The following is a 17358-nucleotide window of genomic DNA, read 5'->3' on the forward strand; positions in this document are numbered from 1 at the left end:
TCAATGTATTAATTCCGATCTTTGCAAATGGACGAAAACGTTAACAGAGATAAGAAGTCGTACGAGTTGTTCAAAGTTATCTTTGGGCAAAAAGAATCAAGACTCAAGTGATGCCAAGTTCAACATTTTTTTAAGATTTTATATTTAACATTATTGTAAGATTTTATATTTAACATTTGCACGATACGGTTCAGGATTTATATTACCTTTTAAGATAATGTTCATATTATGCATATCCATTCAAATATTTTAAATTTCTTTAAAGTCAAGGTTTAGTGCATAAAAATGTTTTTTATGCAACGGTTGCAATAATTATTATGTAATTATGCGATCATTTCGACTACAGTGAAAATAAGGAACTGGCCATTAATGTTGAGTAGCAGCATATAGATATCCCACTGTTGGGCTTAGGCCTTGCTCATATGAATTCTTCTAAAGTTTAAAGCTAATTCTACTAAGATGCTCAAATGCAAATTTTCACTTGATATTTCCATCAAAGATAAGCACAAACGTAATTCATCAATTGTAAACGCAAATTAACTAAATTAACTTCACTGTGTTTAGTGCTTGACGGAGTTTGAATTATCGGTTGAGATGTACGCATTCTAACCACTGAGACATCTCGGATTGTACGTGATAGTTACTATAGTGTATGTGCAAACACAAGTGTGCTTGTCAGATGGAAGGTTCGACGTCGCAAGAGGTTGGGTGCAGGACCAATGGCTTTTTATGCTATCTAAGGCACAATAGTATCGATGCAATATTGCAACTTTTTAACTGCAATTTCTTGACAAAGTTATTGTCTTTTCGGTCAGTACCGGGACTCAAACCTGAGGTCTCATGACCTGCAACCGTAAATCAATTAAGCCCTAAAAGTTTGATTGTTCCATAAAGAGCTTTTCACGCAACACATGTGATCATTTCGAACTTTTAGTCGTATTTTATTTTATCTTTTATTTAATTATAATAATATTCAATATTTTCTGTTTATCTTTAATAATATTTAAGATATACATATTATACATATGTCCTCATGTAATTTTTTTTTGTGAACCAATATATTGTCTTGGCTCCAGCACTGCTGTACGCTGTGATTTGTATAAACAAAACACGACCTTTTAAGATAATCAGAACTGAGATAGCTTTAAGTTATAGCCTAATTAACACACGTATAAAACGACCATTAGTTTTATGACTATCGCTTGAAATTCAATATAAAATGGTATGACGGTAGTATATGTTTTTATTTACATAAGACTTATTAATGTTGAGAATGATTGACATTACACTGTTAAATTTGAAATATTCAAAAGCAAGTGATGCCAAGTTCATTTTTTGTATGCGTTTTGAATTTAAAATTTGCATGATATATATTTCCTTTTAAGATAATGCGAGGAGGTTTTAGCCCAGCTTTGGGACGTTTAGAGGCTGTTACGTTTAAATTATTATCATATTCGTTTTTAGGGTTTCGCACACAAAGGGTAAAATGGACTTATTACTAAGACTCCACTTTCCGTCCGTCTGTCAGGCTGTATCTCATGAACCATAATAGTTAGACACTTGAAATTTTCTGATGCCACTATAACAACAAACACTAAAAATCAGAATAAAATAAATATTTAAGGGGGCTCCCACATAACAGACATGATTCAAATCAAATCAAATCAAAAATCTTTATTCAATATAGAAGTGTTTACACTTGCTTATTGATTGTCAAAAATCTACCAACGGATTTATTGCCGTTCTTATAGATAATGGTACGGAACCCTTCGTGTGCGAGTCGAGTATTTTGTCGATACATTATCACTATGCGACTTTTTTTTTCTCATCTAATAATACATATGTATATACTATGTATTTATATACTATATCTCAATGGCAGAAAAGATAAAGGATCCCTATATTTACATATTGTATGCGATTTGCTAATAGCTTTTCTAAATTATGCATTACAAACATTTATTGACAAATATAACTCTATTTATAATACAACAGTATTCCATTGAACAAATAAAATCATCTTTAAAGATAAAACTAATAAATTAAAAAGTTTCTTATTAATTTATAAGTCCACAGCTTATTGGTAGGGGGGGGGGGGAAATAGGAATATCAGCAATTCCTTAAAATTATATGATTCCTGTTGATTGTTTTATCGGTTCTAATATTAACACCGAACCTGAAATCCTTGTCAATTCAGAAGTACCCTTATAAAAAGACTTATCTTTCTCTCACGCGAACGGCAGCGGTAGGCAGGCTAATCCTTTCTCACTCTAACTCACAGCGTTAGCCGTATTTCGGACAGACGTTTTTTTAAGCTATCACTTCCATTGGGTGTCCCGAGACGCACACGTATTTGTTTCTGCGTCATTGTCATATTAAAAAAAAAAAATTATAACTAAATATATAAATATGTCGAGGAACGAGCAACGCCATTTGTTAATACGATCAAGAACTATGCCTCGGTGTTGCCAGTTAATAAATTCTCGATATCGAAATGTCAAGTGGACAATTGGATGGAATCGATTTTGCGAAACGGCAACACTGCATTCTTTGATGGAGCTGTCATTCATTCATTTGTTATAATCGATTTTGTTCCGTTAAAAATAAAATATTGAGAAGTCCGTGAACGGTTTTATTTGAGCACCAAGTAATGGAGGAAGAGCGATCTGAGCCCGAACGTGCGGAGGATACGACAAATATATCATGATACAAGAGTTTTAAAGTAGTCGAAATGACCCAGTGGTTAGAATACGTGCATCTTAACAGATGATTGTCTGTTTAAACTTTAGCAAGCACCACTGAATTTTCATGTGCTTAATTGTGCTTATACTTGATCTCATGCTCGGCGGTGAAGGAAAACGTCGTGAGAAAAACTATTATATGTAACGTATATGAAAATCTGCCAAATCTTTTTCACGGTCAAAACACTGATCAGAATTTGATGTTTGCTATGACGCAAGCTTGAACTCGAGGAAATCACATTATTTTTAGGCCTAGCAGCTGATGGCCAACCCCTAAAATGCAAGTAAAGCCGCGATTGATAATTAGTACTATATATTACTCGCCTGTAAACAAACGGACCGACTTCATTCAGCTTAGGTTTTTCGCCGTTCTCCAAAAATCCTTGCGGATTCGTAACATTGAAGATGTACACTTTGGTGAATCTCATCACGCCAGGACGCTGCCAGTAACTGTAGCTCAGCGAACCATTCCACAATTTCAATTCCTGTTGACAAAGATAAAGCATTAGACAAACCTAATAACTTACAAGTTACTTCGCGTTAAAAAATCCTGTTCAGTGGTTTATCTAAGTGGATAAGGGCCCAGATGCTATACAATATTCAGGCCCCGCCCTCACTTTCCACACGTTTTAGAAGTGGACTTGTAATTGTGTATTGTAATTGTTTAGAAATTATCAGTAGCAATCTGTTTTTCATCATCCTAATGACTACGAGAGCGTCACCAGGAGGGATAAACACTCAAGTTAGATTTTGGGCGCGTACTGAATGCAGCCCTCTACTCGGCGTCGACGTAGGGCTTTGTTTGATATATATTACACTGGATTGTTATCGATTGACCTCGACTAGGACTTCACCGAGGCCGGTGTGTGTCAACTCTGTTACCTGACGTAGTAGCAACATCAGGGTTATTAAGGACGTTTTTGGAACGCCTACGGGTCGAAATTGAAGACCTCGTACAGAGCTTTAAGCCATTGTCTTTCTTTAATCTTTGAAGTATTTCCGGTCGGGTCGAAATTACGTTCAATCAGGTTATAGAGGGTGCAACTGTGATGGCGCAGACACTCGTGTTCTTATGTCCTTCACAGTTACCTAGTCACCGTTGACAGTGGCCACCCTAACGGAAATCCGTGAGGAAGGACACTATGTAGAATATGAAGCAAATCTGTTTCTACTAACGCATGTACATTTTTAATTATATAGGTGGTTCGTGAATGTATAATGTCAATGTCTCGACAACCTTTGGAACTTGATTAGAGCGACAAGTGTTACTTTAAAACAAAATATTGCATATTTCAACTTAAAATGCCTGGAGGCGATCTCGTTTAACTACGAATGTGTGGCGCCGTAATGTATTATATGTATTATTACCTTGGACTGGTCGTTATCCAGTTTTTATGAACAGAATTAAGATTATACTTATTAATGATCGTAAATTATTTAATAGCTATAATAATTTATGGAATTTCTTCCTGATACATTTTTGGGCCAGTTTCAAGGGACTACCGGAATACTTAGGAGACATTATAGTGCAATCCGGTTGGGTTAGGTTAGAAATTTAGTACCACTGAATTTTCATGTGCTTAATTTGTGTTTATAATTAATCTCGTGCTCGGCGGTGAAGGAAAACATCGTAAGGAAACCTGCATGTGTCTAATTTCAACCATATCAAATTCTGCCACATGTGTATTCCACCGACCCTCATTGGAGCAGCGTTGTGGAATATTATCTAAACCACAATGGGAGAGGAGGTCTTAGCCCAGCAGTGGGAAATTTACAGGCTGTTAATGTTGTACGAAGGTGTTCTCTCAATTTATTTAGACTACGATATAAAAAAAACTGTTAAATAGTGTACATGGCGAGTAACTGCAGCATATACTTCCGAAAGGTTTAAAGGCCAGACATACGTCAGCAGACAATAGACATCTCAGTAGAGGCATTCTGTAACGAGAACGTCGAAATTCACCGCTGAAAACGAACGTCAAATGTCAAAATGTGATAATGATCAACTAAAATAATCTGTGCCCTCTTGGCATAAATAAAAGCCAGAATAAAAAAAAAAAATATGATAAAATGTATTCAAAACAAGTATCAATATGCCGTATCAACGTATGTCGGTTGTCAAAATTTCTCTGTTATGGACTCCGATGCCGTTTATGTAAACGTGTCAGATTATATCTCTTAGCTGTTGCTAAAAGCTGTATTAACGAGTTTTATTTACATAAGAATTATTAATATTAAGTCCTCAAATATGTACAATATATCTTGACCGCGTGGAATGGTGGCAAGAACGCTAGCAGCATTTCCCCGTTGAATCGCAATTCCGATCCTCTGGGCAAAAAACGAACCAGAACCTCCGTCACCATTATAGGCAATATGGCGAGGATTTATACTTTTAATTAAAACTTTGCACTAAACAGATCTGTATAAATGTAGTTACATTTGTGTTTGATAATCTTAATTGACTGACTAAACGAATATAAATATCAGAAGATAATGCGCTTTTTGGAAAAGGTTTTAGTGTATAATATTTTTATATATGTAACTGGCTCATCTCTGTTTTAACCATTTAAAACTATTAACGTGACAAGCTTGAGTTTCTTGTTAACATGGATTTTCCTATTCTTCAATAGAAATAAATATGTAAAGCACCCTTTGAATTTATTTTTATGACCTTTTTCACCTAAGCACAATCACAAGATTTTTTTTTACTTAATTTGACATTTTATTTTAAAATTGGAATGCCAAGGGAACCTTCGGCTTTGCATTATATATTTTTCGACGATTCTTTCGGCCGAGTTCCTCTGTCGCCTGAGTCAGTGCGGGACGAGACGTTGAGCTGAACGGACCTGTGCCACTTATCCAGGTGTAGTGCAGGATATTTGATGAAGATAACAGGATGTTTTTTTTTAATTTTCCGATACCTATTACCGAGAAAAAAGTAAACGACATAACTTAAATTAACAATTCACATATATTAACGTCTTAACATTAAAACTATAAGATATATCAACCATTCCTTACATCATCAGTGAGCAACCAGTCGTAGAACTAAGACGTTATATCCCTTGTGCCTTACACTTGCTTACCCATCCATCAAGCCGCAACACGACAATACTAAATGTTGCTGTTTGGTGGTAGAAAAATTGTTGTATGCTATAACTATGTATCGTTTAGACAAACGAAATGGTCTGTTCGTTTGTCCTACTTTATATACAAAACTAGCGACCCGCTCCAACTTCGCACGGGTGCAATGCTGATACTAACTACAGAATGTCTTATAACGTTCCCAGTTTTTCAGTTGTTAGACAATACGAACCGCTATGTCTCTGCGTTTTAAATCTTTGAAAATATTCATTAAAATTACATGCTGTTAAGGACCATATTATTCTATATTAAATGCACAGTGTATTTAAGGTACTTAATTGGATAAGGCTTAATGCTGTACTGGTTAAAATCGCTTAGAAAATAAGCCATTATTTCTCGTAAAAAGTAAAGGATAAAAAATAGTTATTGTGGGTTATCCCTAAGAGATAGACATGTACCATGAGGAACATTTTTGAAGACCTTTTAAGGGCGTACAATACTGTGGTACATTATTTTGATCTATCTCGTCTGGTTGTGCCGGCAATTGCAATGTAAGCGCAAAAAACGTGTTAATTTACGACATCACTTTGGAAACCACTAAAATTATCAGTATTTAGAGAAATAGTAGAGACTATATTGTTCATGTATTGTACATATAAACCTTCCTCTTGAATCAATCTATCTATTAAATCTATTAAAAACGCATCAAAATCCGTTGTGGAATTTTAAAGATCCAAGCATACATAGGGACAGACAGCGGTAAGCGACTTTGTTTTATACTATGTAATGAAAATACATACCCTAAATATGATATAGTCAAGCCAGGGCACGAAGGATAATATCACGCCCAGAACCACTGTGCATATGCTGAAAGTAATTACTGCGAGGCGACCTGTAACAAATAGAAATACATATTAAAGTGGGCTAAGAACTACACACACGTACAACGTGGCTGTGACGTCAACGCATTAAATTATACCCAAATAATATACGGTTTAAAAAAAAAAAAAACAAAAGAAAAAAAACAATCAAATACATTCTTAACCTAGCCACAGGACAAGACAGAAATGGTGTTTTACTTTGTTTAAATTTTCGTGTGAATTTTTTTTTTTAATTTCACTTTTTATAACCGTATATTTAGTTTTTCAATAATTTAATCAGTCTTATATAAAAGTGATTTAGGCGTCGTTTCATTTAATGTGATAACGTCGGCGCCATCTGTATATAGAAATTAAAAAAGAAAATCTTTTGAGGTATTCTATATGACGACCTCCGTGGTCGAGTAGTGTGTACACCGGTTTTCATGGGTACGCCACTCCGAGGTCCCGGGTTCGATTCCCGGCCGAGTCGATGTAGAAAAAGTTCATTAGTTTTACTATGTTGTCTTGGGTCTGGGTGTATGTGGTACCATCGTTACTTCTGATTTTCCATAACACAAGTGCTTTAGCTACTTACATTGGGATCAGAGTAATGTATGTGATGTTGTCCAATATTTATATTTATTTATTTATAAGACGATCACCGCAGAACACGATCGTGAGATGTAAGAATACGACATTGATTAGTCATAAAAATTCTAGGATATACGTTTCAAAATGGCGTTAGTCAGTTGTCAAACATCACGATTGAGACACGAAATCTTACAAAATCAACACTTAGTACTGTTGTGTTCCGGTTTGAAGGATGAGTGAGGCAACCTAACCAAAGCTTCAAGGACATAACATCTTATCCCCTAAGGCTGGTGGCGCATGGTCGTTGTAAAGAATGGTTAAAGTTTCTTACAACGCTAATGTCTATCGGTGGTGACCACTTATCATCAGGTTACCCATTTGCTCCTCCGCCTACCAATATTATTAAAAACCCACTTTGGTTATATATTTTGTTATATGTATATGTCGCAACCAACTGGTTAAATTAGCCATTCATGGTTGAATAGCAGCATTTAGTATAGTGGCTAGGCGTTTAATTGGATGGCTAATTAAACTAATTACCTTCGACATATATACCGGAACCAACCAACAGACGGACATATAGTTTGTCTGAATGTTTAGCCTCTGTCTGAAAGTAGCCCTCCAGAATATTATTGTACACAATAGGAAACATATTTATGTTTTCTCGAGAGAAGATAATATTCTCTTCATACTCGAAGTCAGCAAAACATGGAATAAACCGTCTTCGTTATAACGGGTACAGTAAACAAAACATTTCTAAGTACCGTTAGTAATATTGGAAGGGACAGCAAAAACATTAGAATTTTTTATTGGTTCCAATCTATACTAATATTATACAATATTATACGTTTAAACCGCTGAACTGATATAGATGAAATTTGATTCGGATTTTGAGTCCCAAGAAAGGACTACTACTTGTTTAATTCAGCCCTCTAATGTGTTGTGTGGCTTCTTTACGTTTACTACGGTAGTATAAAATGACGATTCAAAACTGCTTGCAAATATCTACACGAATAAAGTATATTTTGATGATTATGATTCGTGTTAAATCATAAACTCACTTACATAACCAAACATAACCTATAATTATGTATGTAAATGTTTTGGGTTTCATTGTAAATTGAACGCTCGTTTACAATCCGTCGAGATTTATTGTAAGCTAACACTTCTTAAAATTTTAAAGTAATGTAAACGAGGGGACTGTTTATTTTAGTACGTTTAATAAATCTTATATTAAACTAGCTGTGCCCGCGACTTCGTGCGCGTTGTTTGAATTTAAATTATCTGGATATTGTAGCGTGATTTTATTTTTATTCCATATATAATTCTAAAATAAAAGTAGCCTAAGTTACTCCTTATTACATCCGCTATCTGCCAGTGAAAGTCCCGTCGAAATCGGTGCAGCCGTTCCAGAGATTAGCCGGAACAAACAGACAGACAGACAGACAAAAATTGTAAAAAATGTTATTTTGGTATATGTACCGCGTATACATACATATGCATTTGGTAATAATGGGTTATTTTAATATTACAAACAGACACTCCAATTTTATTATACGTATAGATAAACAAAAAAATGAAAAACGAAAACGGTGTTAATGAGTTGCGAATGTCGAGTTGGTCGTGATAACGGTCGCTACTGATATTTTTTTTCTTTATTAACACTCGCTATGATGCAATCACTGAAAGGACCTCCTTATCGATTCTGGTCACGACGGCAAATCTCTAGAGAGACCTGTGTACCTATTCTGTGGCCTATTAAAAAATTTAAGACTCATGTCAAAAAACATTGATAAATTAGATGTATTTACTTCGTGGTAGGGCTTTGTGCAAGCCCGCCTGGGTAGGTACCACCCACTCATCAGTTATTCTACCGCCAAATAACAGTACTCTGTATTGTTGTCCGGTTAGAAAGGTGAGTGAGCCAGTGTAACTACAGGCAATTCCCAAGGTTGGTGGCGCATAGGTGACGTAAGGAATGGTTAAAATTTCTAACAGCTCTTGTCTATGAGCCGTAACGACCACTTTCCATCACGTGGCTCATATGCTCGTCCAACAACCAATGCCATAAAAAAAATATATACTGAATATTTTATATTTAAGATAAAAAATCGTAGACTTAGTATTTTTTAATTTCTAAGCAGGATATATTAAAACGTTCTTTACTGATATACTCTGTGATTAAAATGGCGGCAAAGACTACTGAGTTTTCTCTGTGGAATCTACCGGGTGTAGCTTTACGTGTAATTCTATACTGTAACATGACAATTCAAAAGTTCAATGAGTACTCGAATAAATAATATTTGATTTTGATATTAAAGTGCATGGGTGTATACGAAATACTAGTGCACTTTTGTAATCCGATAAGAGACACTTAAGCAACGACTTGAAGTTTTTTATGGTGTAGGTAGGTGGGCGGGCAAATAGGCGATCTGATGGTAAGTGATCAAGATCGCCCATAGACAATGGCGCTGTAAGAAATAATAACCATTCCTTGCATGACCTGTAATGCGCCACCAACTTTGGAAGCTAAGATGTTATGTCCTGTGCCCGTAGTTACACTGGCTTACTCACCATTCATACTTGATCATTACAACAATATTGACTATTGGTAGGTTAGAATGTCTGAAGAGTGCGTGGTACTCAGATGGGCTTTCACGAGAGATTTCAGCAGAAGTACTTTCCAAGATACGGGATTGAAAACACTGCTACTGTGAATTTATCATCAGAAATACCTTATAAATTTTATTAGCTCGATTTGGAGATCCCAAGATCTCGGTTTACAACCAACAAAGCACTTAATATCAACATGACGTCAAGCAGCAAACAGATGAACGTGGTTTTATGACGACAAAGTGCAGGGTCAGGTCAATCACCTCGAAGCTACCATACCGTGATGAGGAATAAAGTTTTGCTTGAATTTTGCATAATTGCCATCCCGAGACGAACGTCGCAGACATTACAAGATGTTGTAATTAATGTGAGAATATATTGATAGCCTAAGTGGGAGGGATAAGGGGGATTTTATTTATTTATTTATTTAAATATGGGAGTTTAAAGTATATTTTGTTGATTGTTACCCTTAAACTAGACCCTTACCCTTAAATTAGTTTGATCAGATATTGCACATTCCTCTTAAATAATTGCAATGGTTAGTTATTTATGAGTATGTTAGATATATTAACCAACATGACTTGGCTTTTTAAATGTTGAAAAAGTGTAACAACTGAGCATTTTGCCAGTTCTTCTCGGTAGAATTTGAATTTCCGAATCGGTGATAGCTTCACTTAATATTGTTTGTTATATGACGATTCAAAAGCGCTTGTAAAAGTATATTTTGATTGATCGATTATCAAAATTGACGTAGAGTCCATCTGGTATCAACTTAAAGTGTATGTATATGTTTACATATTTACTTCATTTATATTGGGGTGGGTAAATATTTAAGAAAAAAACAATAACATGGTGGACCTAGGACAATATAGGCTTCAGTGTATAATATCATAGTCACCAAACGAAATATAGATCAGGTACTGGCAATCCTAGCTAGGCAATATCAATAAACTGAGTCAAGCATGGTCAGACATCTCCCCGAAATTAGAGATAATCGAAATGAATCAGAAACATCGACTCGGTGATTACCGAATATATTATTAATAAGATTCCCATATAGTAAAATATGTTTAAGTAAATAAAATAGAGAAATATATTATGTGTAATGTTTTGTATTTGTATTTGGGCGAGTGTAGGTATGTATGTATGCCTGTGCGTGTGTGTTAGTATATATTTAGAGATCATATCAGAGTATAAGATTTGAATTCAGAAAAATCTAGACTGCTGCTAAGAATTTCAAGAACTTTTTATTGGTCTGACCTGGAAATTGAACCCAGAACTTTGGAAACTGCCTTATATCACACCACTGGACCAACGAATAACATCAGAATATGTATATTTTATTAAAACTGCTATGACATTTTCCTCTTAATCCTCCAGTCATAAGGTATCTGGTTGGAAATACTTATTTACCTAAGTCTTATATACTTAGTCCAAAGAGATCTAAGTATAAATAAGTTAAAGTCAAAAGTCATAAATCTAAATGAAATATGGAAGGGATACACTTGCTTATTGATTATCAAAAATCTACGACCAGTTTGGAAACAAACACCCAAGAAGAACCGACGAAAGAAGCGGGATTTTGAATATAACTAATAATAAAAATTATATTTGCATAATTTGAAATGCTAGCCTGGAGATGATGGCATCTTTCATTCCCAAGATGTGCAATCAACTAAGAATTCATTAATATTGTAATATCCTTCAGCGAACGCTACCTAACGATTTTTGAACGTTTTCTTGGATCTTGGTATATCTGCGTATACATTGACCTACAAAAGTTTTATTAACCCTGCGTTTATGCTTGTCCTAGTGTTAACAGTACGTCTCAATTTCTGAAAAAATCCTTAATGTTTTTTCTTACATAACATTATCAAAAATATATTGAGAAGTAAACGCCATTATTTTAATTTACGTTTTAAGGAATCTTTTGGGCCCAGGTTATACATTGCACGAATGCACTGCAAAAATGGTATCAATATCGGCTGCATTACCACAGAGTAGAATGCCATATGAAGTTTTACTGCCGAAATAATTAAATTACACCAGGCGAGCCGTGTAAACATCAGTCTATAGTCTAAATCTTTTCCCCGAAGGCTGCAGAGTTCTGTTTACTCGCCAATCATTAGTTTTATCGTGATATTAAGGATTTGTTTTGTTTCTAGAACATCTAATACTAATAATAATATAATTGATCATTTTCAGCACGCCCAAGTACGAAGAAATAATTTAGATAAATTAATAAGAGGTACGTACTAGAAAATAATGGTCGGTCAGACACAGAATGTAGGGTTTTATTGGGTTCAAAAAACAATCGGTGGGGCGCTCTAGAAGGTTCCTTAAAAATCTTTATTGGGGGAGATGACATCGCCAGAACACTGCTTGCATCCGGGCACTAGTTGACTTCTAAACCAAACAGGTTCAAAAATGATGAAGGACCTTGGAGTGGTAGTGCAAAAGCCTTAATTAAAAGTATAACACCTCGCCTTATTGAATCCACTGGTGACAGGAAGTCTGGTTAATTTTTCGCCCAGAGAATCGGAATTGCGATTCAACGGGTAAATGCTTGTAGAGCAACTATTTTTTATTTTTATTTGTATATAGTTAAACCACTGAAAAAACTAATATTACAACCAATTGAGAATCTCTTTCATTTTTTTAAATCGGTTAATAATTGTCAAGTCCAGACAAGTTTCGTGCTGGACAAATGTGTGATTATCTTTTACCGTTACTAAAGAAGGATAGGAATTACTTTTTACCGTTAAAGGATCAAATTCGTTAAGCAAACCGAAAATGAGCGTTAAATATTGAATATGTACCTATTTAATGTATATACATATGGCTTTATGTATGTTTTATCTTAAGTTACTATGTTTGATAATTCATATAAACTATTGTACATCTAAATAATTTGTCTATAATATTGAAAATTTGAGAAAATCATATATTTTTTATTTTTCGAACACATTTTTTTCTACTTTTAGTTTCCGTATTACATGTACAAGTGACATAGCATCTTAGCTCCCAAGGTCGATAGCGCATTAATAATTTAAGAAAAGAAATGGTTAATATTTCTTACAGTTCTAATGTCTATGGGCGGCGGTGGTGGTTACCATCAGGTAGGTTATTAGCCTGTCCACCTACCTATATAAAAAAAAAACTTTATTGATAACATTAGAGTTGCATAATAGACAGGTTATGGCTAACGAATCCATAATCCATCGAAGACAAATAACAACTTATTAACAATCAATAAGGATATCGCCCTAAATCTACTCCAAAAATAAAACAAATAGACCATAAAACATAAATTGTGATGCCAGCTGGTAATAAAACACAGAAAAAACTATTTACATCATCATGGAATTGTGCAGTATCACATAAAAAAAAAACGAACCAACCACGAAAAAGCCTAGTATGTTCATCAGTGCTTTTCAAACATTTGGAAAATGGGGAACACTGACGGTTGTGTGGTAACTTGAAACAGAGGTCAAGCGTTTCGAATTAAACGCAATAAGAATGAAAAAATTTGCTCGCATAATTTTTGTTTTTTTCCACAATGCACTCACATTATGGAAAAAAACAAAAATTATACTGAACCGAGGATATAAAACCTCAGCTTGAAGGTGAAACTTTATAAAATAAATTGTTACAAAAATATTTATTTTTTACTATCATTATAATAGTTAGTCAGACTTACGAATGGGATATCTGATGGTTGTTGTTACCAACCAGTAGATTTTGATACTGTAATACATATTGGCGATTCCTTACGCGAAGTAACATTGGTACTTAAGGCCTACAATTAGATTAGCTCACCCTTAAAACCGGAACACAACAATATCAAACTGTGCTGTTTGACGGTAGTAATAATGACTATGAGGTAAATTGATTTACCACCAGGTAAATAAATGTTTTGTGGTAAAATAAAAATAAAATTATATCGAATCAAGGAAAAATAAAAAACAAACAACCTTCAATATGTTATTTTTATAAAATAAATTGCTTAATATAATATATATATTCTAAAATTAAGTTTTTTGTAATTAATTATTTTTAGCAAAACCAGTTTTTGCTTATGCAATTTCCACGAAATTCTTGAACTTAGTCGAGCACCAGTGTTCCTCGGATCACGGTTTGAGAACCACTTACTAACACAAATATTAGTTAACCCGTTAGCACGGCGGTAACACGACCACTGCGCTAATTATGAGTAACTGTTTACTGTTTAGTGGCTAGCTTATGGGTCTTGAGATCGTGATGTCTCAAGCTCAAATCCGACTCGAGAAACAATCAAACGTAATTGAACCAATTTAGTTACCGAGTCACACTCCTAAGACTTAATATTCAGGTTAAGCTGTTGGCCGTTGAGGTTCTGAGGTCCTGGTCATTCTGTGGTTAGGTTAGGTTAGGTTCCAAGAGATTCCAGGAGACAAATTTCCTTTAACGTCAACCATAAATTGTCATACCAGCCTTGGGAATTAAGATGTTATATTGTGCCAGTAGCAATACTGCCTCACTCACTTCTCAATCGGGAACACAACAATACTGATTAATACTGTTTGTAGAATATGCGATGAGTGGTTGGTATCAGCTCAGTCGGGTTTGCACAAAGTCCTACCAGAAAGTCGTGGTACCTACTAATTGAGACTATTGACATGATAAACGCGAAGTTTTTGCTTCGTGTAAATTATAAAGAGTATCATTATCCTTTAGGTTATTACACTAAATAAGGTCACAGCAGAGACACTAGAAAATGTATATAATTACGTACACATTTAAAGTTTTTGGTTAAAGTTATAAAAAAATAGCGATGTAATAAAATATTCATATCGTAATAAATTCAAATCCATGTGTCGTTTATTTTCAATCTTTTCGCGTTTATGAGCAAACAAGTTTGCGCAATTATCAATTTGTGTATAATTGTTTATATTTTAGATTTATTTACTTTTTGAAAGTATTCACGGTGATGAAGTATTAAGAAATTTGAGGCAAAAATAGTTTTACCATAGACTTCTATGTTTGCACGTAAACCCTATCAATGTCAAGAAAAAATTGCAAAAAAGTTATGCAATAAAGTTTTTTTGAAGTGCAAACTTCTTATGGGAGGGTAAACCGCTTCGTTACGTAACGCGTTACGGCGCCAGTCTGTCTGGCTACCCTTTCTCTTACGCATACGGCAGCGGTAGGCTTCTCTTTAACTTTAACCAAAGCGCAAGCCGTATTTCGGACAGACGTTTTTTTATTTTATTTTTTGATAAATCGGGATTACGCTGTCCTCGCTCTCTAGAAATTTGGATATAAATACTATTGTAGCTGTCCGCTTGTACCAAACTATGCATATATTTATTTATAATAACAGTGATCATAGTGTCGAATTAATTCCGGTCTGAAATAACAACGAAACATAATACTCGACTTTAAAGAGTTTGTCGTTTATTTACCAATTATATATATATTACGGGCAAGATAAGCCATGCTCGAAAAAAAAACAAAATTATTTTCATTATATGGTTTCTAATTGTGTGTTGCTCTTGTTGATAAATATATAAGGCTACTGATGCCGAAGTTCTGAGTTCAAAGCTCAGATCGGGTTGATGAAAATTCATTGGAATTTTCATTTTTATTCCGGTGTACTAGGGCATAGTCCTGGGCACCGCTGAATCCCACATACCCCCCTCTTCCACTTCAGGTGAGGAAACGCGTAATAAATCAAAATATACTTTATTCAAGCAATTTTGAATCGTCATTTCGCAAACTATATTAAGTGAAGTGAAGATACCACCGGTTCGAAATGCAGATTCTACCGAGAAGAATCGGCAAGAAACTCAGTAGTTAAATACAATTAAATATGTATATAATACATCCTACCTGAAACACATGATCTATAGGACGAAATCATCGTCATAATAGGAGTAGTGTAATCACGCATACATACATACACTTATTTTAAATCTGATGCAACAGACAGATATTCTGCAAAACAAAAAGGTTTCATTTCCGAAAAAAAAAAAAATTATAGAAGTAAGCACTTTTCAATCTTAACAAGTTACGCACAGCTTGAGAAATGCCTTTTGAGGAGAAGGTTTGCAGCTCTATTTCAATGTAGGTAAGTTAATGACGTATGGAGGTTTCCTCACGATGTTTTCCTTACCGCTGAGCACGACATCAGTTTACAACCCTTTTACAGTTAGGTTTTAAAACGATTCTGGTCAAAGTAATTCCGTTCATACTGCAGTTATGTTCAATTCGTTTTTTAGCATCGAATTTTAATGGCCACACAAATAATATTTATGTGTGTGTATTTTTCAATAATTAAACTTATGATAGTCATATCATAAAAGTGACTGAAATCTATATTAATAATATTGTCCGTCTTTCGTCGTTTCGTGGTCTACGATAGACCCGATCGAAACCTACCCACAATTATATAATTAAAAAATAATTATTTTTAGTCGACAAAACATAACCGCAAAATTCGTCTAATCGAAATATTTCGACATTACATCCATGTAATTGTTGACAATGACATGACAGTTCAACGGGCGGCCATGTTTGACGTTTACGGGTGCGTTTAAAAAAGTGTGTTTCAATTAATAATTTCGTGTATACGATAGTAAGTATATTTATATTTATTTAGCTCACCCGAGCGAAGCCAGGTCTTCACATAGTTATTTAAAAATATAATAATAGTTTTTTACGATGCTTCGAACGAATAGCATGTCTAATCATTCGTTATTTATTTATTACAAAGCCGTCTGATACATAAATAGAGAAACAATGGTAACTGATTCATAATGCCCCGTAGACAGTTTTACTGCCCGTAAACATGAATCATTTCATGAACATAGTAACAGAGATAGAGTTCCCTTTTTTTTTAAACAGTCGGTTACGCAAAGACCTAATGGCAAGTATCACCATCGCCCAAAGACATTGGCGCCGTAGGAAATATTACTCCACCAAACTTGAGAACTAAGATATAAGATCACGGGACACAACAATACCTAGTATTTGGTACCCACCCAGACGGGCTTGCAAAGCCTTACCAAGTAAAAGTTATCTATAAAGCGCTATTGTTAACTCCCAATGTACTTCCCAAGGTGTGTCAAAGCCGGTTCTTGGGCTTCGTCCAGTCATGACCTCCACTTTATTCAAGTAATTGGTACACCTGACCGGAAGGTGCCATGAAAAGTGCAATGTGTAGGAATCTGCTCCAATTACCGTCGCCCCTCGACATAAGTACGTGACCAGCCTATTTCCATTTAAGTCGAGCTAATTTTCAAGCAACGTCCGTAACTCTGATTCTTCTGCAGATTATACATAGCCAACTATAAATTACTTTAATTATTATTTTAATTATATGCAGTGACGTTAAGTGTCAACTACAACGTAATGTATGCAAAGTCGGAGCTGATATTCTATAAGAACTCACTTCGTGTCTCACACGTGGGACACGAACTGAATCGGGT

General features: G+C 34.8%; 1 protein-coding gene across 1 annotated transcript in view; it reads right to left on the reverse strand.

The window, feature by feature from the left end:
- Positions 1-17358, reverse strand: part of LOC113391689 (scavenger receptor class B member 1) — a 70326-nt gene that overhangs the window by 22026 nt on the left and 30942 nt on the right. Inside the window, exons 2-3 of the mRNA XM_064220030.1 lie at positions 6626-6717; positions 3066-3226 (exon numbers count right to left, since the gene is read on the reverse strand). Coding sequence (XP_064076100.1) covers positions 3066-3226; positions 6626-6717 — 253 coding nt within the window. The remainder of the gene's footprint in view (positions 1-3065; positions 3227-6625; positions 6718-17358) is intronic.

Source organism: Vanessa tameamea, chromosome 30 (assembly GCF_037043105.1).
Source record: "Vanessa tameamea isolate UH-Manoa-2023 chromosome 30, ilVanTame1 primary haplotype, whole genome shotgun sequence".
Taxonomy (NCBI): Eukaryota; Metazoa; Arthropoda; class Insecta; order Lepidoptera; family Nymphalidae; genus Vanessa; species Vanessa tameamea.